This window comes from Ipomoea triloba, chromosome 7 (assembly GCF_003576645.1).
Source record: "Ipomoea triloba cultivar NCNSP0323 chromosome 7, ASM357664v1".
Lineage (NCBI taxonomy): Eukaryota > Viridiplantae > Streptophyta > Magnoliopsida > Solanales > Convolvulaceae > Ipomoea > Ipomoea triloba.
In genome coordinates, this window is record NC_044922.1 from 5,811,145 (window position 1) to 5,836,819 (window position 25,675).

Below are 25,675 nucleotides of genomic sequence, written 5' to 3' on the forward strand. Positions count from 1 at the left end.
GATCAATTGGACTATCAACTAATCCTAAGTCCCATTCTCATGGCAACTTGGTTAGAAGAGGCAATTTAACAAACACTTTGTGTGCCTATTTCCTTCAAACTCCCTTTTCTCAAAGGTGAGTAAGAAATATGAGAGGTATGGCTATGGTGTAGCCCTATTATCATAGGTGGAACACCAGTTCCAAATATCTCTTGCATAGTTTGGCCATAACTATGAAGAGTAAAATCAATTCTACCCAATTCATAGCCAAGTTCAAAATTAAGACAATACAAACCCTAATTTATGCAATTTAATTCATATTGGGATTCATATTCAAGGAAGTTCAATTCAAATCCTAAATATGTTTAAGTGTTCATATTTGGAATGCAAAGCAATAAGCAACTGAAATAATAAACATATAATTCAAACAAACTTTAAGAAATATAAATGCAAAAATAGGAAATAGAGAACTTAACTTGATGATTTCATTGAAAGAAATAATCTGGAGATTGATGTAGATTGTGTAAAATACAATAGATTACAAGTGTGGGAAGTGTTTTCTAAAGTTTCCTAGAGAGAAAAACTAAATGGGGGACTTAGAAATTCAAAAGTCTTCGAAAAATTAACTTCCAAGAGGTATTTATAGTCCAAATTCGCGCCTTTCCGCACCCTTCAGGACCAGGAGTCACGGTGGGACTCACAGTGTGAGTCCCACCGTGAGTCTCAACGATCAGAAACTGATCATTGAGACTCACGCTGACACGGTGTGAGTGTCAGCGTGAGTTTCTGATCAGAAACCACACTGAGGACTCATGCTGACACTCACGGTGTGAGTGTCAGCGTGAGTTCTTCAATTTGACCTCCACGCCTTCGTTTTGCTCCTTTGTTCTCCGGTGTCCCCTTGGGTGTTTTCCTTATGCTTTAAACCTTCGTTTTCTCCCAAGATTAGCATCTTTTCATGCTTGTTTGCTCATTGCTCGGTCCTTCCTTTCTTTAAACAAAATACACAAAATCAAACACTATTCCACATTCTTTTACATAACATTTAAATAGAAAGCAAGCATAAATATGCACAAATAAAAGGCTATTTTATGACATATCATTTAGTCTTTGAATTATATTCCTAATGTAAACTCAAATTGACACATTTTATGTCCTAAATAGATGAGTGATCATTGAACAAAAAAACCCCGGACGCGCGAAAGAGAGCCTCTAGCAGTACAATTCAATAAACCTTAGAAAGGCTCTTGTATAAATAATGGTGCAAACCCATTTTCCAAACCAATGTGGGACAAAAGCTTACTTTAAAGCTTTTCCCTCCATTTTTCCAACTCAAATTGTTTAACTTTAAGAACCAATTTCTCATTCACTCATTATTCGTTTTGTGTGTACAATATATCAATCTCTTCATCTAACTACAAAGAACCCAAATCCACTTTGACCCGACCCAAATCAAAAATGGACCCACATATATTTGTACCACAAAACAATCACTAAAATTGTCATTTTATGCTATTTTTTCCAACACCTTTTACCAGATTACTATTTGAAATGATATATCTAGGAGGAATTTTGATGTTTAAATGACAAACTTTTAAATTAGCTTATCAAATTTTGATTGACTTACTAAATATTAGCAATTTAAAAACAAAATTAAAGGCCTATTGGAAAGATTTGAATGCTACTCGAATTGAAAATGGCATGAGATCAGTAAAAAGAATGATATATAGAAGGAATATTGATGTTTAAATGGAAAATTAAACTTTTAAATTTATTTACCAAATTTTGATTGACTAGGTAAAAGCAAAAGGGGAAATAAATTAAATATCATATATCAATTTAGAAACAAAATCAAAGGCGTATTGCCTTTGATGAGTGATTCATCATATCGTAGTTGGAAACTTTGACACTATATATTGGCTTCATGTCAACATAAATCTTATGTTTTTCTGTCTTGTCACCTGCCTTGAAAACTTTTAAGGTACACACACCTTTAAAGTTTTGTATAGCCAACATTTGCACACAACTCTTTTACACGTACGCATAATATGAAATTTATAAATGTTTGTAACCTTAGCTTTTGTTGAGGCTGGCTTTTGTGAATTTGATCAATTTAATGGTGTAGGTGGGCTCTTAGACATGATGCTTTTTAAAGGAGGAAAGCTGCTTCAATGGGTTGTATGTATAATCTTGGTTATAGGTAATGTTTTATTTATTTATTTTCGCGTTGTCATCACACTTTTGTTATATATATATTGGATTACTGGTGATTATAATCTAGGGTGTGTTTGATTGAAAGGTTTAGCTATCAGGAATGAGTAGTCATTGTTATTGTTTGGTTGATAAGTTTTTAGAACACTACTATCAGTACATTATTTGGAGGAATTAGCCACTGTGTTCGACGGTGGAGACCGGGCAGGGCCGGATTTTAGGGCGTGCAACACGTGCAACCGCACAGGGCCCCAAAATTTTGGGGGCCCCTAGTCCAGCCCTGGTCTAATAGTTGGTATATGTATTTGTGATTATATCGGCCCAAAATTAGATTTTTTGCATTTTTCTCTTTGCAAATTTTCTTCAATTCGCAGTTTATTTATACACTTTGATAGGGCCTCACTTAGTTACTAGCACAGGGCCCCGCAAATCAAAACCCTGGGTTACACCCAAAAAAAAAAAGAACACTATCAGTTTTGATTACCCCATTAATTGCAAAACTCATTCCTTAAAATAAGGATTTCATTTCCTTTCCTCCTCCTCTTCCCTAACTATTAATAGTCATTCTCATTCCATTCTACTACATGCAAAATACTTTCACCAAAACCTATTACCATAACCAAGTATTTGATACACATTGTGTGTGAACCAAAACACACCCTAGTTACATTGATTGTAACTAATGATGACTAAATAACATCAGTAATTAGTAATAACCTGTTAATTGATCGATGAATTGGACAAAGTTTAATACCAACATGCATGTTAAGCGATGGTTGAAGTAGTGAGCCCTCCAAATGAAAAGGTCAAGGGGTCTCCTCCTAGACTAAATTTTTTTTCTCCATAACTTGACTTATTATAGTGTATATATTATTTTTCTCAAATTTCTTAGTATACATGTACTATATTCTTGCATTTGTTATTCACAAATGATAATCCTACTAGATTTAATTTATATCATATTATATTGCATTAGATTTTAATTTAATTCCGATCCTCCTCTTGACATATACATAGACTTTATAATGTTTTAACTCCTTAACCCATTCCAATTATATAATGACACGTCAGGAATGGAATGTTAGAGAATAATTTTTGTGTAGATTTAGAAAGTATGTATAGATAGATTTGTAACAGAGTCAATATTACTAAAAAAAAAAAAAACCTCTTTAATAAATTCTTACAAATAATGTACTTTGTAGGGCTTCAAGTTCGTGCGGAAGATTATGACTACAGCTTCTCTAATGAGGCAACTTCCGAGTGTCACTATTTTTACCACTTTGAAACATTATAATTGGTAGCACTTTTGTGCTAATATTTTATATATAAGTAAAACATCTTGGTGTTGTTGTTTGTATACAGTGCTTGCAAAATCCTCTGAAACCTCAGTACAATGGAGGGATAATGGTGAACCCAGAGATGGGAGATGGGTTGAATGGCTGGTTTGGTTTCGGAAATATTAATGATGTAAACCTAACGGTGGGAGTTTCCAAGGAAGGAAACAACTTCATCATTGCTTCCAATCGAAAAGAACCAGGAGATGGTTTTTCTCAGAAGTTTGATTTGGTGAAAGATAATCACTACATAGTTTCTGGTACAAATATATATTAACCCTAACTTCTACACACACACACACACATATAACAATTAATTAATGAAAAATTATATTTTTAATCTCTTGGGAACTATTGGAGAATTATTAATGCAATTTTCCCTATAATTAAACTCATAATTTTTTTAAATAATTATTTCTATGTTGAATGTCTTTGTTGTAGGTTGGATACAGTTAAGTGAAGGCGAAGCTGATGTAGCAGCCAAGTTTAAAACAGCAACAGGCAAAGTGTATGTAGCATGGGTTGTAGCTAGATCGGGTTGTTGGTCCATGTTTAAAGGTGGTTTTGTTGCTAATGTTTCTGGCCCTAGTGAATTACATTTTGAGGTGTGTTTTGATATTAATTAACCCAATTTCTTTCATTTTATGAATGGTTTAACTCTTAGTTTTAAGATTTTAATTCATCTTTACCCCTTCTAATCCCACAGTGCAATAATACCCAAACTGAGATATGGGCAACTAGCATATCAGTAAAAGCATTCACCCCAGAGGAATGGACATCACATCAATCAAAGAGTGTTGAGAAGGTAAAAGAATTATGTGAAAAATCACATTGTAAAGTTATAAAAATACTTTTAACCTTAAGTTATATTTTTAGTGTAAATTTAATCTTTTAGCTTAATAAAGAACATGAACACGAGTAATTTACTGAAAATTCTGTTTGTTAACACACCTGGCATATATGATGTGAATATTTAGATGTGGTTGAAAATGTGCAGATACGCAAGACAAAGGTGGCAATTGAAGTAGTGGATGGTCAAGGAAAACCATTACCCAATGCAACAATTTCCCTCATCAAAGGACGACCAAATTTGCCATTTGGTTGTGCTATCAACAAGAATATCTTAAACAACCAAGCCTATCAAAACTGGTTTTTCTCAAGGTTCAAGTACACAGTGTTTGAGGACGAAATGAAGTGGTACACCACCGAGCCCTCCCAGGGCCGAGAGGACTATTCCGCCGCCTGACGCCTTACTCCGCCTCGTCAAAGGCCGCGGCGTCGCCGTCCGCGGCCAAAACATATTCTGGGACGACCCAAATTTCCAACCTTCGTGGGTCCCAAAACTAACCCCCAACCAATTATCAGCCGCGGCTACTAAAAGGATTAATTCGGTGGTGAGGAGATATGCCGGTCAGGTAATCCACTGGGACGTCGTGAACGAGAATCTTCACTCTTCGTTCTTCGAGAGCAGGCTCGGGGCCGATGCGTCGGCGCGTTTCTATCGAACGGCCCGCGCGTTGGACGGCAAGGCGACTCCGTTCTTGAATGATTTCAATACTATTGAGCATAAAGAAGATGGAGCTTCGTCGCCCAGCAAGTACCTACGAAAAATTGCGCAGCTTCGGGCGCAAAGATATTCTGGCCCTCTGGGAATCGGACTGGAGGCCCATTTTGATACTCCTGACTTGGCTTATGTTAGGACTGCCATTGATACACTCGCCACTGCAAAACTCCCCATCTGGATCACAGAGTTGGACGTTTCATCACGCCCTAATCAGGTAATGCTTAAATGCTGTACTGTTGACTTAGTAACCATGATTAATGGCAGGCATGTCTAAATTTGTTAGACTGTTGACTTGGTAATCATAATGTTATACTTAACTGGTTTATTGGCTTTTTGATTTGACCAATCCAATCATGAACAATTTAGCTAGATTTACAACGAGCACACCTCTTGAATTATGGTTGGGTGTTTTTTTCATTATAGTTGTATGATTGTGTTGTGTACTGATGGAGACAGGCACAGTATTTGGGACAAATTATAAACGAGCTTTCGTCACATCCGGCCGTTCAAGGTATAGTGCTATGGTCGGCATGGAAACCGAGTGGGTGTTACAAGATGTGTTTGACGGATAACAATTTCAGAAACTTAGCAACGGGGGATGTGGTTGATGGGGTGATTAAAGCAATGAGCCATGAAGGTTTAGTGGGCACCACCGCAGCTAATGGCAGCTTTGAGACGTCACTGTTTCATGGTGAATATGAAGTTCAGGTTGATCATCCATTGTTGGACAAATCTTTGGCTCACAACTTGACTGTAACGTCAACCGTTGATAGTGAAAGGAGGCTATATTTCTCAGTCTCTGAACGAGTGTAATCTTTTAATTTTGCAGAAATAATCTACCTGTAGAAATATGATTTCAATAAGGAAATTTTTAATAAGATTAATATATTATATTTGGTTTTATTTTTTAAAAGGATGTGTATTACTCTCTATTTTTCTACGTTAAATCAATTGATTTGACTAATCATTTAAACCTTCACAATTTAAATTGTGATCATTCAGTATGTAAATTGTGATGGATTTATCTTACAATGTGGAGTCGGGTTCATGGTATAAGACTATAAGTATTGGCTAAAAAGTGACGAAACAAGCCAGGCCCGAAGTATCTTAATGAACCCATTTTAATATGTTACAACATTTTTTTGTATACGAAAGGAGAAAAATCCAATCCAACGACCCACAAACCAAGCCTGGCCCATTTCTCGAAGCCCTTATAATAATAATGTTATAAATCTCAATTGTCTAACATTGCTAATTGATTACTATGATTAATTAATTCTTTTGTGTTGTATATTTAGTGCTAGCACACTTTATTACTACATCCAGTTTAGGATATATAACTTGCATGGACAGCTCAACTGGTTATAGGGTGAAGTTTGGGAGCTCAACTGGTCACAGAGGTGAAGTTTGGGAGAAGAGACTAGGGGTTGTACACACTGAGCAAAGGTAGATGTTTTGTCGGGTCGGGGCGTGTTTAGTTGAGTTACCATAATTTGCATACTCCAAGATGCTTTGTCGAGCCCTTGGGATTTTGGGAGAAGGATATTTGTATAGCATTTTCCCCAAAATGTTGAATCTCCAACCCCAAGTGTCCTTCACGCCCTGATCCGACTTGACAAAGCATCCATTGAGAGGTTAGACATTTGTTTATTGTGCACAAGAAGCTCTCACTTTGAGAGGTTGCCCTTACAATGTGGCTGGTGATACTCAATCCTAATCATTCTTCCCAATCTTCATCCCTGTGACCAGTTGAGTTATTTGTATAGCAAAGGATATTTGGATATTTGTATGGCACACAAGGAATTAATGTGCATAACTTAAAATACGAGATTTGTTGTAACAGGTCATGCCTGTTGGCCATTAGCTCCTAACCGATGAACATTGCAGGTAAAGAAAAAAGAGATAGAGAGACAACAAACATAGGAAGAAGTGTTTTCATTTCATTAGCTACTTCAATACAAAGGGTACACCATATATATATAATATACAAATATAACGGATACAATAATGTAGCTATTAATTCCCTGACTGTTACATAATAAATAGGAATAATGTCCATATTAAATATGGTTAATAACACTCCCCCTTGGACATTATTTATCCATGATCTTGCCTGGTTAAAAACTTGCTAGGAAAACCTATGAGAAAAACCTAGACAATAAAAGAGTAAAAGGTACATGAATGGTATATTCAAATACTTTCATGCCTCGTTAAAAAACTTCACTAAGAAAATCTCATGGGAAAAACCTAGTTGAAAAAAAGAGTACATGATATTTTTAAACTCATATATAGTCCTGGTTGCCTCATTAAAAATCTTACACTAAGAAAACCAGTGGGAAAAATCTTAGTTAAGTGAGAAAAAGAGTACATGGTATATATGTATTCATATGTTGTAAAAAGAATACAACTGTTGGTTCTTTTAAGACCCAATCTTCAGGATTGATTTAAGTAAATGTAGTCCTCATCTCCCCCTGTTCTACATTGCTTAAAGTAGAATAACTGTTTCAAAGGAGCGTAGAGGAAATGATATGGCAATCCTCAGGATTGTCACTATAAGTTAACATTTTATACAATGATTATCATGACTCTTCTGGAGCTTATGTGGGTTGAATATAACCAATATTCCTTATCCATACCCCCAAAAAAACACACTTTAATTGTCTTCTCATAAGTCAGTAGCGATAGAACACACATAGCTAGTTTGGAATCTAGTATCATGGAGATCAAAAGGAGTCAATACCAAGTGATCTATGAGAAACACACATTGGTTTATCGCATAACTTTACTAGAGGATATTTAGAGCACTAGGAGTTATAAGTGATTTTATTGTAAAGACAATGCCAGTCCTAATAAGATCACGGAACTTCTGGTTCTTCCGTAGTGTTCCAATAATAATGAAGTAATGGACTTCAAGTCCCAAAACGTCCTCAGTATCATTTTTGAGTCTAAACGGTTCCTTATAGAGATATAACCGTTAGTGTGATGAGTCAATCATACTTATCCATATGAAAAGCGTTAAAGACATCTTTCTAAAAATATACTGATTGATGTATATAACTTTTCAAGGAAATACTCGATCTGCAAGTTGAGATAATACTTAATTTTCCAAGTCCTTTTATTTCTAAAATTTGTTTTTAGAGCTAATACCATTAAGCTCTTTACGATGTTTATAACATAGGTTGTGGTAACGATTAGGAGCCCCTTAATAAGTACTAATGGTATATATTGATTTTTACATATTCATGCTTCAGGAGAAAATTACTCAGTTAATTGCTTTACTATTTAAGTAAAGTCCTTTGTATTTCAACAATAAACATGTTGCGGGTTAGGTGGGGGAGGGCTAAAGAGCCCGCCAAAATACGGGCCCAAAATATTAAAGTCCGCCCTGCCTCATGCAGTCAATGTATCCATTGTGTCTCTCGGAGGGGCGATATATGAGACAACAGATGGAGGTTTTGGAGGTATATTATGGTGGAGGTGTAGTAAATCATTTTGCTTTTTATGGTGGTTTTGGGAGATATTGTTGTTGCTATCATGGCCTTACCTTTTCCCTGTCTTCTTCCTCAACCCCTTCTTGGCGTCGCATAATTAAGCAACATCGTGTGCTTCGGACACCCGTGCAGAGCCAGCTAGACACGCATTATTGATTTGCATCCATGAGTAGTTGTGCTGCGATAGTTATTGGAGGAGGGCGGTGTGGAAAAGAAGACAATGTCTCGGCAATCAAATCTGTGCCAGAGATATTATGTGTATATAGCTGATTTAGAATCAGTAATTTGATTTCAAAGTTTTGAAGGATCAAGGTAAGGCAATCGAATTGTGATATTTAGAAAGAACTTTTACTAGTCAAAACTATCCTTCAGGGGTTGCTATAAAGCATAGAGGTCATTTGGGTTTCAAGGCCACATTGCTCGCGGACCTATAAGTAATTGCTCCCATTGAAACCATGCTTGGTGAATTCACACTTGGTGATAGCCAAGATCTAGATTTTTCAAAAAAAAAATCTATATATACTAAGACTGGCTAAAATCGATGTCTACTTCTAAAGGATAATCTATAATCGGTATAAAAACCATAGATTATGCCAATATAACATAATATGCATAGGAATTCATAAAAGCATATTATTGAAAGAAATTGCACAAAGTAGCAATTTAATTTATGAGCATATATTCAATAATAAATCCATTTAATGAGGAGGAAAATTGCGAACTTTGATCGATATTATGACTTAAATCTATATATTTATGCTCAAATTGGGATATTAAGTTGAAAATGATGAAAATACCCTTAATAATTTTAGATTTTTGTACGTTTTAAACGAATAGGTGACCAACGCGATAAATTTTGGCACTAAAATAATAGTTGTGGATGAAAATTGGTACTAAAGCAATAGTCGTGGGACCAAAATTGGAAGAAATTAAACATGTGGACCAAAATTGTCACTTTGCTAATAATCGTGGGATTAAATTTGATATTTGCTCAAAAAAAATTCTATAGAGGGCTTAATTGTAACTTTAATGATTTTGAACAAGTCATAGACAAGTGGATCGGTGGTGACAGCCATAGTAAAATTTAGAGGACACGCAGATACGTCCAAGTCGGTCTTCTCAGCTCGTTTGTGGAAATATGCGTTGCTAAAATAGACTAATGATATGATATTTTACTATGGACCTGAAGTCAAGCTCGTTTTAACTTTTGATGCTGTTTTTTTCTTTCTATAATTATATTCTCTTCTTCCATTGTTAGATCTAGAAGAAGAAATTAATCTGCTATGGCTTTGCTTTTTAATCCTTCTTGTTTCTTCTTCTTTCTGTTTTCCCCAATGGCCTTTTACTTTGCTGAGGGAGAAGATTATTATGAGTTCCAATCTAATTCATGTCCCAAGGGATTCTCCTGTGGAAGTTTGGGTTATCTGGAGTTCCCTTTTACTCAACACACCCACCCTCATTGTGGTCTAATCAGAGTAGATTGTGATGCTAAACCTCTCCCAAAAGTCCAGTTGGGAATGGGGGGAGATTCGTATCAGTTTGTGAATATATACTCTGTTGCAAATAGCACCATTCTTATCCTTGAAGACTCAAAGCTTCAGAGACTTTTCGATACCCATAATTACTCAAATTTAAACTATAGCCTCCAATTCCCGTATTCTCCTTCTATCACATTCAGCAATTTTCCAACAAATTCATTCAAAGTCATTCGTAAATGCAATAACAGTCCAGCTGATGATATCTTCAATTATGAGAGGAATTACTGTTTTCAAGGATTCGGTTTGTTCTATAAAAACGCATTGGTTCCACAGAAGAATCCCAAATGTGTTGCTGATAAGTGTACCATGTATCCAACTCCAATTCTCGTTAAACAAACAAATGCTCTGTTAACTCCTCTATTTGGAATGGTATTCCAACTCTCAGAAGCTTGCCATGAGTGTTACTATGGAGGAGGGCAATGTACAGCAGACAGCAGCAATGAATTCCATTGTGCAAAAGGTAAACACTCTCATCTTCTCCTCACTCCTCACGACTTTCCTTCTTCCCAAGTATTTACAATCTTCATTCAAGTTTTTTAAAAAAAAAAAAAAATACTATTGACTATGTTAGAATGTAGTATCTATTACAATCTTCATTCAAATATAGGAGCTCTCAATATTAAAATACGGAGTAATTATTTTTTTAAAATAAATTTGTAATGAAGTAGGCCTGTTGACACTGAAAATTTGCTAAATATTGTTATTTTTTAATATTAGTATATTTAAATGTATTTGGATAATATTGATATTATCTAATTTGTTAATTAGATAATATCAAAAGAGTTTGAATTTATCAAAACTCTTTATCTTACAGCTATAAATAGGACCTTTTATTTCTATGTATTCATCCTAGGAAAAATCATAGAAATAGCTTGAAGCTTATTTAGAGAATTAGAGATCATGATCATGAAAATAAAAGTCCCATGACCTTGAAAGTCCAAAGCTCTTCCATGCCTATCATATTTGATCAAAATCTCCAATTGAAGATCAAGCCATTTGAACCCGGAGGCCCTTCAGAAGAACAAATATATAAGTTCTTCTTTGAAGATCAAGCTAGTAGAGATCCGGGGGCCCTTCAATGGAGCGTCAAGACATCAATTGAAGAATCAGAGGATCATCCAGAGATATTGTACCCACACCCCATATTGATATATCATATTGTAACATGAATTTTGAATCCTACATATATATATTCAAATTTCTTTGTTTACAAGGCCAAGTATATATTATACATACTAAGACATTTAAACCTAATGCCCTAAATTTTCAAATTAATCACCTATGCTCATTCAACTTTCAAATTTTAACCAGTTGTGGTCCTTCTGAAAGTACCACAGTTGGTTAAAATTTGAAAATTGACTGGATCGTTAACTTGAAAGTTGAATGGCTACATAAAGTTAACTTGAAAGTTTAAAACTAAAAATGACGGTGTCACTATACTCGGATGACCCCATGTAGTATTAAGACCCCATGTGGTATTAACTCTAAATATAATAATTAAATGGTTAATTTTTTTTTATTTTTTTTTTTGCCAAAGACCTTGTGGTCTAGTGGCACCGGGTTTGCGAGTTCGAGTGTCAGTGGAGGCAATATTGGCTCTTTGTGATTCAGTAGGTTGAGAAAGTAGTTATGAACATATACTATATTGTAACAGAGTCAATAGTATTAAAAAAATGGTTAATTTTTTAAAATAGACTTAGTTGTTTAGAGATAAAAAAAAATAGTATAAAATTAATAAAATTTATAAAAACTTTTATAATTAACTATGTACTAGTATTTATTTTACTCATACATACACACATACATATACATACATACATACATAGTTGTTAAAGATTGCATATTTAAATGTTCAAATTTACAAAGTGAAGTTGACGACAATTACAAAAATACCACCGTTCGTATTTATTTTAAATATGATTTGATGACGTCCAATTTTTAACAAATGTAAGATTGGATAATGTAAGACACACACACACTTACATAGGACATTTAATTTAAACTTAATATATGTAAGAATACATCCTCTGCAAAAAGTTTGAATAAATCCACACCCTCCATATTGACAAATCAAATGTTAGGATATTAAATTTACTAAACTTTCAAGTTTGTAATAATTATAAATTGAACATTGTTTTTACAATTATAAAATTGACCGTTGATGAACCCTGATGAACATGTGAGATCATTTCTTACTTTTTACAAGAGAACCATGTTCTCATTTTATCCTACCCCTATACACACACACACAAGGATGGTGGGTCGGGTGGGATACTAGGCATGTTTTGTACATAGAATCCAAATCCAATCTGACCCACTTCGAGTTTAATTTTTTAAGACCCACCATCCACCAATCGTTATATCGTGGACCAGGGTCCATAGTGCACTGTGGATCCTGGTCCGAAACAACGTCGTTTCGATGTTAGTGGACGCGGACGCGAATGACTCCAAAGAATTCATTGTCTATAATACACATAATCCTTGTTTAAAATATACAGAACAGTTGTCTAGAATACACAGAACGTTTGCCTAGAATACATAGAATATTAACACAAAATACACAGAATTCATCATCCTAACATTCGAATGCACAAACACATCACAACCTGTGTTAATAACATGAATACACAGAATATTGACACAACATACACAGAACTCATCCTCCTAAACATTCGAATGCACAAACACATCACAACATGTGTTACTAACATGAATACACAGAACGATTGCCTAGAATACACAAAATGATTGCCAAGAATACACAGAATAATTGCCTAGAATACACAAAACTCATCTCCTAACATTTTGGTATGGGGTGCACAATGTATTGTGCACCCTGGTCCACGATATAAATTGCCACCATCCACTATTACCTTAAAAAATTTGATCCATAAAAGGTGGATTTGAGTGGATATTTATATATTACTTATATAAATAAAATATTTGATTATTATTTTTATTATATATATATATATATATATAACCAATCGGTTTTGTTCGATTTTTAACTGAATTGAACCAAAACAATTTGATTTACAAAAAATAGAATCGATCAGATTGTAATAATAAACTACAATCGAACTGTTTGGTTCAATTCGGTTTGATTCCGATATAACCTGAGACGCCCGGCCACCTTAATTTCGATGCCGAATAATTTCTTTATTACCAATTTGTGCAATGTACATTGATGAATGCCTACATATATATTTATTAAAAATTAGGTACTTCAATTTGTAGTAACCAATATTGCAATTCACCTAAGCTAACTATGAATTATAGTTCCTGTCTAATAAATATTTGTGGTCCCACCCTGTTTTTGAATGAACACAGGAAACAACGCCCCAAGAAGGAGAAAGTTGAAACTAATTCTAGTGTCGGGTAAGTTTTTCCACATTTAACTTTATCCTTCGTTAATAACTAAAGTAACAAACTATCATCAACCAATAACATTATTCTACATTCTTTACATTTTTTAAGAAATGAGACATTGATACTTATACTCTACCTTCACTTTCAGCCGGGGTGATGCTGGTCCTTATAGTAATGTTCATCCTACTACTTTGTGTTACCAAGAAATTGTCATTTTGCTCTTGCATGGATTGGTCAATTAAAATAAAGAATTATCAAGGTGTACCCGACTTTCTAAAAAGTCATGGCCCTCTTGCACTCAAAAGATTTAGTTATACAGAAATAAAGAAAATTACAAACTCCTTTAAAAATGAACTTGGTCAAGGAGGTTTTGGCTCTGTGTATAAAGGAAAGTTGCGCAATGGAACACTCGTGGCAGTTAAGGTTTTGAAGGAATTAAAAGCTAGTGGGGAAGAATTCATCAATGAGGTGGCAAGTATTAGTAGGACTTCTCATGTTAATATTGTCACTCTTATTGGATTTTGCATTGAAGGTAGAAAAAGAGCCCTTGTCTATGAGTTCATGCTTAATGGGTCCCTTGAGAAATTCATTTATGACAATAAATCTAACGTGAGTCGTCAACTAGGATGGAACATGTTATATGAAATATCAATAGGTATAGCCCGAGGGTTAGAGTACTTGCATTGTGGCTGCAACACTCGTATTCTACACTTGGATATAAAACCCCATAATATTCTTTTAGATGGAAACTTCTCTCCAAAAATTTCAGATTTTGGCCTCGCAAAGCTATGCGACAACCAGGAGAGCATTGTGTCAATCTTTGGTGCACGGGGAACTATTGGATATATTGCTCCAGAAGTTGTTTGCAAAGATATTGGAGGAGTCTCCCACAAATAAGATGTTTACAGTTATGGGATGATGGTTCTGGAGATGGTTGGAGGAAGAAGAAATGTTGACGTTGGAGTTAGCCGCAATAGTAAAATATACTTTCCTCATTGGATTTATACAAGACTTGTGTTAGATGATAATCTTGGATTGAATGGAGTAATAATGAGTGAAGAGGAGAATGAGTTTGCAAGAAAGATGGTAATAGTTAGCTTGTGGTGCATACAAAGTGATCCATCAACTAGACCATCAATGTCAAGGGTAGTGGAAATGTTAGAAGGTAAACTAGAATATTTACAAGTTCCACCTCAACCCTACCTCTACTCTCCTTCAAGATCTGAGGAACAACACTCATCATCTTCTGTGTATATTACCTAGTACTTGACTTTTTGGTGCACTATGGTAATATAATGCTTTTCATACGTATCAACATATTTTCATTAGTGTATGATGCAAAGACTTTTTTGAAATATATCTATATGTTGATCAATCTTTTCATAATTAAATTAGTTTAAATAAATTAGTAAGTATGTTATGAGGTACAGCGAAATTAGGACGAAATAAATCCTTGACTATCAGTCTATTAGAATCCTATATATAAAAAAGCTAGATGTTTTTGGCCAAAAATTTAGGCTCCAATTCCCGCTCAAACCATGCTACATCGTTTTAGTCATAGAATGTTCAGTTTTACGCAGCGTTTAATGCTATTTACTTTTAGGCTGCTGAGACTCTTCGTTTGGATAATTATTTTATTTAAAAGATTGTGCCCATTAATCAGGATACGGATAATTATTTTGTTTAAAAGATTATGCCCATTAATCAGGATACTTTCAATCGACAACCATACAAATTCTACGTAATCTGAACGTCGCCATTAATGGTTTTAATTCATTAAGATACATTAATAGGACTCTAAACCATCACTTATAAAAGGAGTGAAATTTTAGTTCAAGTATGCCACTAGAATTTTATATAAATACAAACACGTTCCCAGAGATTTTAGGATACATAAACCCTAGGTAAACAATTATTTCCCTTTATGCAATAATCACAAATCTAGCATCAAGAATAGCAATAGAACCCTAATCCAAACCCATTAACGAACTACTCATGCATCACAGAAGTAAACAAAACAAAGCAATAATAAATAACCATAAACATTGCAAGAAATCTGAGAAGAAAGGAAATAAAGGAATAAGAGAACTTTACTGATGAAGAACAAATCCAACTTCAATAGACTCCAAGCTTGAAATTAAATAATCTAATATAAAACTAATCTAAACTATACTAGGGAAATATGCTAGGGAAATATAAAGAGAAGGGAAAAATAAACTAAAACTAACTAGGATTGGGAACTCCCTAAATTGTAGAGAATATGTAGAATATATATAGGAGATAGATGGGCCTTGGGCCCATGAGACAACTTCCAATTCTTATTCTTGTTTCCTATTCTTTTTTGGTAATTTCCTTTTCTTCCAAAACTTGTCGAAACTGCTCTAAAATTCTTCCTTTGCTGCTCCTTGTGGATAATTTAACCCTTGGGACAATATAACACACAAACAATTCTTAATTTCATTAGGATAATTAAAATAAGCATCAAAACAACTAAAGTAATGGGTGAATTATTGTATAAAATAGTAGATATCATAAACCTAGATGAGCAAGAAGAGAAACAATAGAGTTTTGGGGTCTCTATTGCGTGTAATTTATACATATACTCGACTAACACCAGGAAGAAGAAACTAAACAGAGGAAATGATCCTTTTAACCTTTCATTAACGTCTATCTAACTCTTGGTTAACGGAAGGAGTCTATCTAACTCTTGGTTAACGGAAGGATCAATAGTGGAACAATTCTGATAATCAATGGTTTTTTTTTTTTTTAAATAATTTTATTGATGAGCAAAAAGTCTGGGGGAAACAAAACCCCTACAGTCAAGCCAAAGAGCAAGAAGAACCTTTACAGGAAGAGAATTGAAAGAGCAAAAGAAATTGGGCAAGCTTTTGTTAAGACCTTCCGTGGCAAGGGCATCAGCCACTTGGTTTGCCTCTCGATAGATATGCTTTAAGGATGATCCCCACGAAAAGAGGCACGAGCGAATGAAGTTGATAGCTTCCCTAATCTTCCAAGGGGTCTTTGTCGTTTTGGAGTTAACAATGCGAGCAAGACAGATTGAGTCCACTTCCACAAGGTAGGGTGTCTTTGCTGTTAGTTCACACCATTGAAGGGCAAAGCGAAGAGCTAAGGTTTCTACCTCAAGAGCCGAAGAAACTGCTAATGGGAAACAAAGTCCTGCAACTAAAAAACCATGAGAGTCGCGCAAACAAGCTCCGCCTGCTGTGCCGTTAGCAGAAAATAATGCATCTGTATTGAGCTTCAATCGACCGGAAGGTGGAGCGAGCCATTTGATCCAGATAGTTCGTTTTCGCGGTGTGGCTGAAAATCTTGCGATCAAACCCTGTGAAAGCAAAACGGAGTCTGAAGTGTCTCTGCATTGAATGGGTCTAGAAAGGGATATCAACACAGTCTCACGTTTGATTCTTTTAACAGTGCCAGGGATAGAAAAGGTGGATCCATTATGAATTGATTCATTGTAAGATACCCAAAGTTGCCAAAGAATCAGACTGGGATCATTGTAAGATACCCAAAGCTGCCAAAGAATCAGACTGGGAAGAAGACGCGCTAAGCAGCCAACTGCAGAGTTTGGAGATGAAAACAACCACCAAATGTGACATGTTGCACGAACAGTGCTAGCAAACAACCACCAAATGTGACATGTTGCACGAACAGTGCTAGCATTTGACATTGATAGGTGACATGTTGCACGAACAGTGCTAGCATTTGACATTGATAGCCCAAATATCCCGCCAAAGTGTTGCCAAATTTGTTGAACTCGGTCGCAAAGCAATAAACAATGTTCCAAGCTCGCACTTGCTCTAAGACAAAATGGACAAACTGATGGAACACAAAAACCGAAACGTTCAATGACGTCTGGGAACGGAAGTAGTCTTCTCAAGAGTTTCCACATTAGAATAGATACTTTGGGAGGTATTCCTCCGCCCCAAATGCAGCTAGATGATAAAGTTAATCCCGCTTTTGGTCGAAGGCAGTCATATGCCGAGGAAAAACAAAAATTTCCATAGGTGGATGGCATCCAAACAAGATCGCCGGCAACTTGCACTGTGTTTTCATCAACAAAAACAGCCACCTCTTGTATACGACGCCAAGTAAGGGAGCCCGAATGCCTGGACGAGTCTTCTGGGTAGCGAGCATGCATGAAATCACTCCATAAGGATCCCCCTCGCTTGAAATTGAAATAAATTTTAGCAGAGTGGGTACGTTGAACCGTTGACAGGCAGCGAACGCCTAAGCCGCCCTCTTCTCTCGGTAAGCATATTTTCCTCCATGCAGCCCAGTGTCGCTTTGGTTTTCCATCTTTTGTGCCCCAGAAAAATCTAGCGAGCTTAGATTCAAGTGCTTTCACAATCTGGCTCGGCAGCATAATAGAAGCCATCGTGTAGAGGGGAATCGTTGATAGAACATGCTTGATAAGGATGAGTCGACCCCCTGGAGAAAGAAGCTTGCGATGCCAGCTTTGAAGTTTTTCGTCCATATTTTCCAGCAGTCGTCGATGATAAAAGAGCCTATTCCGTCCTCGGAATAGGTTCACCCCTAAATAACGGAAAGGCAAAGATGAACGTTGCATTCCCAAGATGCGTGACATGGTGGCTGCTCTACGGCCTGAGCAGTGTTTAGAAGTAACAAAAAAGCTCTTGGTAAAGTTAATTTTTTGCCCTGAACCTGCTTGATATTGTTTCAATGTTTCCACCAATGTTTTTAAAGAGTTTGATGACCCGTTTGCAAAGATGACAATATCATCTGCAAATGCCAAATGGGTAACAATAGGACAGTTCAAACCAGTTGAGTAAGGGGAGAGTATACCTGTGCCCATTTTGAGAATGAGGGAGCGAGATAATGCTTCTGAGATTAAAATGAACAACATCCGCGATAGTGGATCGCCTTGCTTAACCCCTCGAGTAGGTTGGAAAAAACCACAGCTGACACCATTGATCAAGATTGATAATCTTGTCGCTGCAAGGTTGTTCATGACAAGATAATCAATGGTTTATTTTGTCCAAATTAAAAAAGAGAATCAAATTTGGAAAATCACAGTAATTGAAGGACTATTGTTGGAATTAACTCAAATAAAATTGTGAGAATGGAATCCTACCAAAAACCCCATTAAGGTAGACAAGTGGATCGGTGGTGACAGCCATAGGAAAATTTAGAGGACACTGCACGCAGATATCCAAGTCGGTCTTCTCGTTTGTGGAAATATGCGTTGCTAAAATAGACTAATCAATATAATGGACATAAAGTCAAGGTCATCGTTTTAACTTTACTTTTAATTAAGTCTTTCTGCTGTGTTTTTTTCTATAATTCTCTTCTATTATATTGTTAGATCGAGAAGAAGAAATTAATCTGCTATGGCTTTGCTTTTTAATCCTTCTTGTTTCTTCTTCTTTCTGTTTTCCTCAATGGCCTTTTACTTTGCTGAGGGAGAAGATTATTATGAGTTCCAATCTAATTCATGTCCCAATGGATTCTCCTGTGGAAGTTTGGGTTATCTGGAGTTCCCTTTTGCTCAACACACCCACCCTCATTGTGGTTTAATCGGGGTAGATTGTGATGTTAAACCTCTTCCAAAACTCCAGTTGGGAATGGGGGAAGAATGGTATCAGTTTCTGGATATAAAAAATTCTGTTGCCAATACCACCATTCTTGTCCTTGAAGACCCAAAGCTTCAGAGCCTCTTAGATACCCATAATTACTCAAATTTAAACTACACCCTCCAATATCCTTATTCTCCTTCTCTCACATTCACCAATTTTGTAACAAATACATTCAAAGCCATTCATAAATGCAATAACAGTCCAGCTGATGATGATGATATGCTGAATTATGAAAGGTATTACTGTTTTCAAGGATTTGGTTTGGTGTATAAAAAAGCCTTGGTTCCACAGGAGAATCCCAAATGTGTTGCTGCTAAGTGTACCCTGTACCCAACAAAAATTTTCGTTAACCAAACAAATGCTCTGTTAATTGCTCGATATAGACTGGGATTCCAAGTCTCAAATGCTTGCAATGAGTGTTACTATGGAGGAGGACAATGTACACAAGACATCAACAATCAATTCCATTGTGCAAAAGGTATATTAATTAAACACTCTCATCTTCTCCTCACAACTCTTCTTCCAGAGCATTTACAATCTTCCTTCTGGTATAAAATTAAAAAGTTGTGGGAGTAGGGGTGATAATTGACTGGATGGTGACCCTAGCCGAAGGTGCACACAAGGGATCTATTTACTTTAGGCATAATTCTAGCACTAGGGATGTCGGTGCGCACAATACTAGGGATCTGCCCACTTTGAGCATAATCCCAACAATGCCTCGAAGTTCGAACCGTAATCTCTTCTCCCAAATACGGTATACGGAAGCCATTGAGCTAAGTTCTTCATGCAGGGGCTGGGTGGCTTTGGAATTATTTTAAAAACTAATATAACTACCTATTATAAATTGTGTCATACTTGTGTGAGACGTATCGGGTCGAATCAGGTCACTATGCAAATGTAATACTTATACTTGCAAATATAATACTAAATCGAGAAAAAAATATTCATTACTTATAAATAAAAACATAATATTTTTGAGGACAAATAAAATACTTTTATATTTTGATGGTAAAGTATTACTCTTTTTCATAAAAAATATTATATTTTTTTAAAGTAATAAACATTTTATTCCTAATTTAGTATTATATTTGCTATTATTAAGTATTAAATTTCATTTTGACCCGACTCGTCTTACGAATCTTTACACAAATTTTTGCCTTATAAATTAGGTCCTAACAATTTAGGACTTGTACTAACCAATATTGCACTAGGCTAAGTTACCTGTCCTACCCATTTGTCTAATAATTGATTTTTTTTTCCCACCCTGTTTTTACTTGAGCACAGGAAACAACACCACAAGAAAGAGAAAGTTGAAACTATTTCCAGTGTGGGGTAAGTTTTATCCATATTTAACTTTATCCTTCTTGTTTAACTAAAGCAACCACCATTAACCAAAACATATATTATTCTAAATTCTTTACATTTTTTAAGGAATGAGACATTGATACTTATACTATACTTTCAGTTTCAGGAGGGGTGATTCTAGTCCTTATATTAATGTTCATCCTACTACTTTGTATTACCAAGAAATTGTCATTTCGCTCTTGCATAGATCGGTTGACTAAAATAAAGAATTATGAAGATGTACCGGAATTTTTAGAAAGTCATGGTCCCCTTGCACTTAAAAAGATTCAGTTATGCAGAAGTAAAGAAAATCACAGACTCCTTCAAATATGAACTTGGTCAAGGAGGTTTTGGCTCTGTGTATAAAGGAAAGTTGCACAATGGAAGTCTCGTGGCAGTTAAAGTTTTGAAGGAATTAAGAGCTAGTGGAGAAGAATTCATCAATGAGGTGGCAAGTATTAGTAGGACTTCTCATGTTAATATTGTCACTCTGATTGGATTTTGCATTGAAGGTAGAAAAAGAGCTCTTGTCTATGAGTTCATGCTTAATGGGTCTCTTGAGAAATTCATTTATGACAACAAATCTATGGTGGGTCGTCAACTAGGATGGAACATGTTATATAAAATATCAATAGGTATAGCCCGAGGGTTAGAGTACTTGCATCGTGGTTGCAACACTCGTATTCTACACTTGGATATAAAGCCCCATAATATTCTTTTAGATGAAAACTTCTCTCCAAAAATTTCAGATTTTGGCCTTGCATAGCTATGCAACAAGCGGGAGAGCATTGTGTCAATCTTTGGTACACGGGGAACTATTGGATATATTGCCCCTGAAGTTGTTTGCAAAAATATTGGAGGAGTGTCTCACAAATCAGATGTCTACAGTTATGGGATGGTGCTTCTTGAAATGGTTGGAGGAAGAAGAAATTCCGATGAAGGAGTTAGCCGCAATAGTAAAATATACTTTCCTCATTGGATTTACACAAGACTTGTGTTAGATGATGATCTTGGATTGAATGGAGTAATGAATGAATAGGAGAATGAGTTTGCAAGAAAGATGGTAATAGTTAGCTTGTGGTGCATACAAAGTGATCCATCAACTAGACCATCAATGTCAAGGGTAGTGGAAATGTTAGAAGGTAAACTAGAATATTTACAAGTTCCACCTCAACCTTACCTCTACTCTCCCACAAGATCTGAGGAACAACACTCATCATCTTCTGTGTATATTACCTAGTACTTGACTTTTTGGTGCACTATGGTAATGATTTTCATACATAACAACATATTTTCATTATTGTATGATGCTAAGACTTGAAAGAACAAGTTTTGAAATATATCTATATGTTGATCAATCTTTTTCATAATTAAAGGATATATAGTCACACTAGCTAAATACATGCGATGTAGCCGCAAAAGAGGTGGTAGAGTGGGTGGAGCATTTTTTTTTTTTTTGTATCAAAAGGCCATGAGTTTGGTTATTATCAATACTTTCTCGGTTGAGCCCATTACAGAAGATCTACAAAATGCACATTCTCTAGTAGTGGTTGATTGCAGGTTCACTATGTACATTGTAGATCTTGAATTGATCTAGATCATGTACATGTTATGTTAACATATTGTGTGCATTTAGTTAACTGATTATGTATATGCAAATAATGTAAAGGTACATAATAAATTAACTGGAGGTAGCACATATGTGTTTGGTGGATCTTAGTCCATGAAGGTTCAAGGCATGCATCAATACCAAAAATAAATAAATAAATTTATCCAGTGCTCAAAACTTTAGAGCAAACACATTGCAATTAATAAGCAGGGTATTGGCATTTATGTACAAGTGAGTAACATACACATTTAGATTTAGCATCCACTTCAGTTCAGTAATATAGTCATGTCCATTAAAAAACACAAACAACCCAAATGACAAGTTGGGCAGGCAATAATTAGGAAACTTCTAATCTGTTGTTTCTATCTTGGTTCTAAACTCGGAAATCCAAGGTTCGACTGGGTCAGCTATCTATCTAGTTCGTTCGTTGCATTTTGTGGAAATATGCAACACACAGTTTACCTCATCAAGTCAAGGTCGTTTAAGTCTTTCCTCTGTTCTCCTCTTCCTTAATTCTCTCCTTCCATTGTTAGACAAGGAGAAAGCTCCTATGGCTCTACCCTTCATTCCTCGTTTATTCTTTCTCCTTCCCTTAACGGCCTTTTACTTTGCTAATGGAGAAGATGAATCGCCCCTATCAAATTGCCCCAAGGAATTCACCTGTGGAAACATCGATAATCTGCAGTTCCCCTTCGCTCAACACACGCAGCCTCATTGCGGCTTAGTCGTAGTAAATTGCTACACAACACCTCCCACAGTCCAGCTGGGAGATTGGTATCAGCTTCAAAATGTGAGTACAAACGGGGAGGTCAAAACAATCCTCCTCGAAGACTCGAAGCTTCAGAGACTGTTCGACCGCCATGATTGCTCAATCTTAAACTACACCGTCCAATTTCAGAATTCTCCTTCCATCACGTTCCGCTATTCGGAATCAAACACCTCCTTTTTGCAATGCAATAATCGGAGTAGTATCTGCAATTATGAGAGGTATAGCAACTATGTTGAAGGTTTGAGTTTGTACTATAAACGTCCCTCCTCGGCTCCAGAGAATTATACCAGATGTAGTAGTGTTCCTGCTAGCTGTGCTCTGTTGCCATCTCCAATTATTATCAGGAAACCAAATGCTCTGTTAACTGCTCAATTTGGAGTAGAGCTTCAAGTCTCAGAAGCTTGTTATGAGTGTTACTATGGAGGTGGGAGATGCACAGTTGATATCCACAATCAATTTCATTGTGAAAAAGGTAACTCCGATCCTTATCAATCTTCAATTCTCCGAGTTTATTAACTCTTTATTTTTCTCCTATTTGTCTTAACTCCTTAATGGCCTGTTTGGTTGGATTGAATTGCAATTTAGTAAATTCCCAAACTACAGTGTTTGGTTGGAGGGAATTGCAATTCCGCATAATTGCAATTCCTTCTAAATGATGAATTGCAATTCATGTGGTACCCACATGAATTGCAATTCGTAGGGAGGAAGGGTAATTTGTTGGTGTAAAGACAATTTTGCCCCTCCTCCCATACCCTTTGTCCTTTTTTTTTTAATTTGAAATAATAATAATAGAAATAATAATAATAATAATAATTATTATTATTATTATTATTATTATTATTTTGAAAGAATTATTATTATTATTATTATTATTTGAATGAATTATTATTATTATTTTGAAAGAATTATTATTATTATTATTATTATTTGAATGAATTATTATTATTATTATTATTATTATTATTATTACAATATCTACCACAACATAAGGGCATTTTAGTCATTTTGTTACTTTTTACCTTTCAATTCCCTGTACTCCTATTTTTGCATACCAAACAATGTAATTTCAATTCCTACTTTATTCATTGAATTGCAATTCCATCGAATTACAATTTTTTTCCACCCTAATTCCTCCTCCCAACCAAACACCCTGTAAATGGGTATAAATAACATTGTTCATCATTGCCTAAAGAACTTGAGTTTCCATGCACCAATTTAAGTTAATCCTTCCTAAGATAACAAAGTTATAATATCTTAGAGAAAGTGTCAAATAGACTACTAAATTTATTTGCTTTTAATTTGTACAACTGAGTTAATGAACTTAAAAAGTGTGTAATTGACCATTAAACAACTAAAATATGTGTAAAATATAGACAAATTTTGTATTTTTACCGTTAAAAAAAAACTAAAATATGTTTAATTGGGAAATTTTTTTTATTTTTTCTTGAAAGAGTCCAATCATATAACATACCATAGTAGGTACTCAGAATTGTTTTTTCCCCTGTCATACTAGTTGAAATGAAAGATTTAAATGTTTTCAATTTAAATTGCACTAAAAGAAATTATAAAAATGTTCCAATTCTATATATTTGCTTGTTTGATGGTTCAATTATACACTTTTTAAGTTCTGACCCCATTGCACAAAAGTTATAAATTTAGGGGCCTATTTAACACTTGTTTCTAATATTTTCCAACTATTAGAATTTCAAAGTTAAATAAGAATTCCTAATAAACTACTATTTAATGGACTTTTAAAAATTACTCCGTACACCACAAGACTTCAACCATAAGGATGCCTCTCCTTTGCTTTGCAGACTTCAAACATCCTCCTGGAAGAGAAAGAAAGAAAAAAAAATTCCTTACACAATTGTCAAATCTTATCAAAAAGTGCAAATTCCACTTTTATTCTGGACTATTGTAATATTGACGCATTAAATCATATTCTTTTAAGGTTATTTCTTTACATTTTTAATTTTAATTTGCTTGTCATAATACTATAATAATATATAAAAAGAAATCTATGTAACTAACCTTATATTTCACTTATTTAAAATGAATACAGGAAAAAGCACCATGAGAACGACAATGCTTAAAGTAATTCTAGTGACAGGTAAATTCTGTTGATATTTTAACTTTATCCTTCATATAAAACTAAGTAACTATCATCAACTAACAACCACATTCTCTACATACACTATCTTTGATCAGTTTTAAGCAGGACCACACTGATCCTTACATTCATGTTCATCCTACTACTCTGTATTACCAAGAAGATGTTCTTTTGTCCTTGCAAGAGCGTGACAACTAAAATAAAGAACTATCAAGATGTACCAGAGTTTTAAAAGAGCCATGGTCCGTTATTACAAACTCCTTTAAGAATGGACTTGAACAAGAACTTAAGGAGGCTTTGACTTTGCATATGAAGGGAAGTTGCACAATGGAAGCCTTGTGGCGGTTAAGGTTTTAAAGGAACTAAAAGTCCGTAGAGAACAATTGTTTTACCGTTGTAGAGTATGACCTATACTGCACAGTGAACCACTGCACATTGATACATGTTACGGAGTATTTTTAATACATTACTGGTTTGTTTTTGCTGTATTACATACTTTTTTTAGTAGGTTCATTATATTTTATATTAGGGAAAATTGTAATTTATGCCCCTCCATAATATGCCAATTATCAATGTCACTCCTGAATTATTAGTGGTGTAAATGTTGCCCCTCAATTTTAAAAAACGGTACATATATTGTCCCTCTCGTGGTGAAAATATTGCACCTTCTTTGGTAGGGGAGGGGCAATATATAATTTTATTTTTAGTATACTACCTAAAAATAACACATAGTAGTATA

General features: G+C 35.1%; 3 protein-coding genes and 2 pseudogenes across 3 annotated transcripts; all 5 read left to right on the forward strand.

Moving 5' to 3' along the window:
- Positions 1 to 2,962: 2,962 nt before the first annotated feature.
- LOC116025514 (endo-1,4-beta-xylanase 5-like) lies at positions 2,963 to 5,901 on the forward strand. The gene is given in 7 exon segments (XM_031266754.1): positions 2,963 to 2,995; positions 3,553 to 3,784; positions 3,966 to 4,129; positions 4,231 to 4,329; positions 4,522 to 4,767; positions 4,769 to 5,302; positions 5,545 to 5,901. Coding segments are annotated over 7 exon segments (1,665 nt in total).
- A 3,972-nt stretch (positions 5,902 to 9,873) lies between these two features.
- Positions 9,874 to 11,315, forward strand: LOC116026193. Its single transcript, XM_031267661.1, has 2 exons — positions 9,874 to 10,577; positions 11,104 to 11,315. The coding sequence occupies exons 1-2, from the start codon at positions 9,914 to 9,916 to the stop codon at positions 11,115 to 11,117; spliced, it is 678 nt and encodes a 225-aa protein (XP_031123521.1). The 5' UTR covers positions 9,874 to 9,913; the 3' UTR covers positions 11,118 to 11,315.
- Positions 11,316 to 13,711: 2,396 nt separating this feature from the next.
- Positions 13,712 to 14,749, forward strand: LOC116025517 (annotated as a pseudogene).
- Positions 14,750 to 18,939: 4,190 nt separating this feature from the next.
- On the forward strand, positions 18,940 to 21,830 carry LOC116026123 (annotated as a pseudogene).
- A 684-nt stretch (positions 21,831 to 22,514) lies between these two features.
- On the forward strand, positions 22,515 to 25,427 carry LOC116025745 (LEAF RUST 10 DISEASE-RESISTANCE LOCUS RECEPTOR-LIKE PROTEIN KINASE-like 1.1). The gene is made up of 3 exons (XM_031267076.1): positions 22,515 to 23,298; positions 24,889 to 24,936; positions 25,035 to 25,427. Exons 1-3 carry the CDS (start codon positions 22,608 to 22,610, stop codon positions 25,166 to 25,168), a joined length of 873 nt encoding a protein of 290 aa, XP_031122936.1. The 5' UTR covers positions 22,515 to 22,607; the 3' UTR covers positions 25,169 to 25,427.
- Positions 25,428 to 25,675: the final 248 nt, after the last annotated feature.

What these genes read in the sequence shown, in the direction of transcription:
- LOC116026193 (XM_031267661.1), top strand. Translation starts at nt 9,914, where the DNA reads ATGGCCTTTTACTTTGCTGAGGGAGAAGATTATTATGAGTTCCAATCT.
- LOC116025745 (XM_031267076.1), top strand. Translation starts at nt 22,608, where the DNA reads ATGGCTCTACCCTTCATTCCTCGTTTATTCTTTCTCCTTCCCTTAACG. An exon ending in TCAATTTCATTGTGAAAAAG is followed by an intron (nt 23,299 to 24,888) that starts GTAACTCCGATC and finishes AAATGAATACAG; the next exon opens with GAAAAAGCACCATGAGAACG. An exon ending in TAAAGTAATTCTAGTGACAG is followed by an intron (nt 24,937 to 25,034) that starts GTAAATTCTGTT and finishes ATCTTTGATCAG; the next exon opens with TTTTAAGCAGGACCACACTG.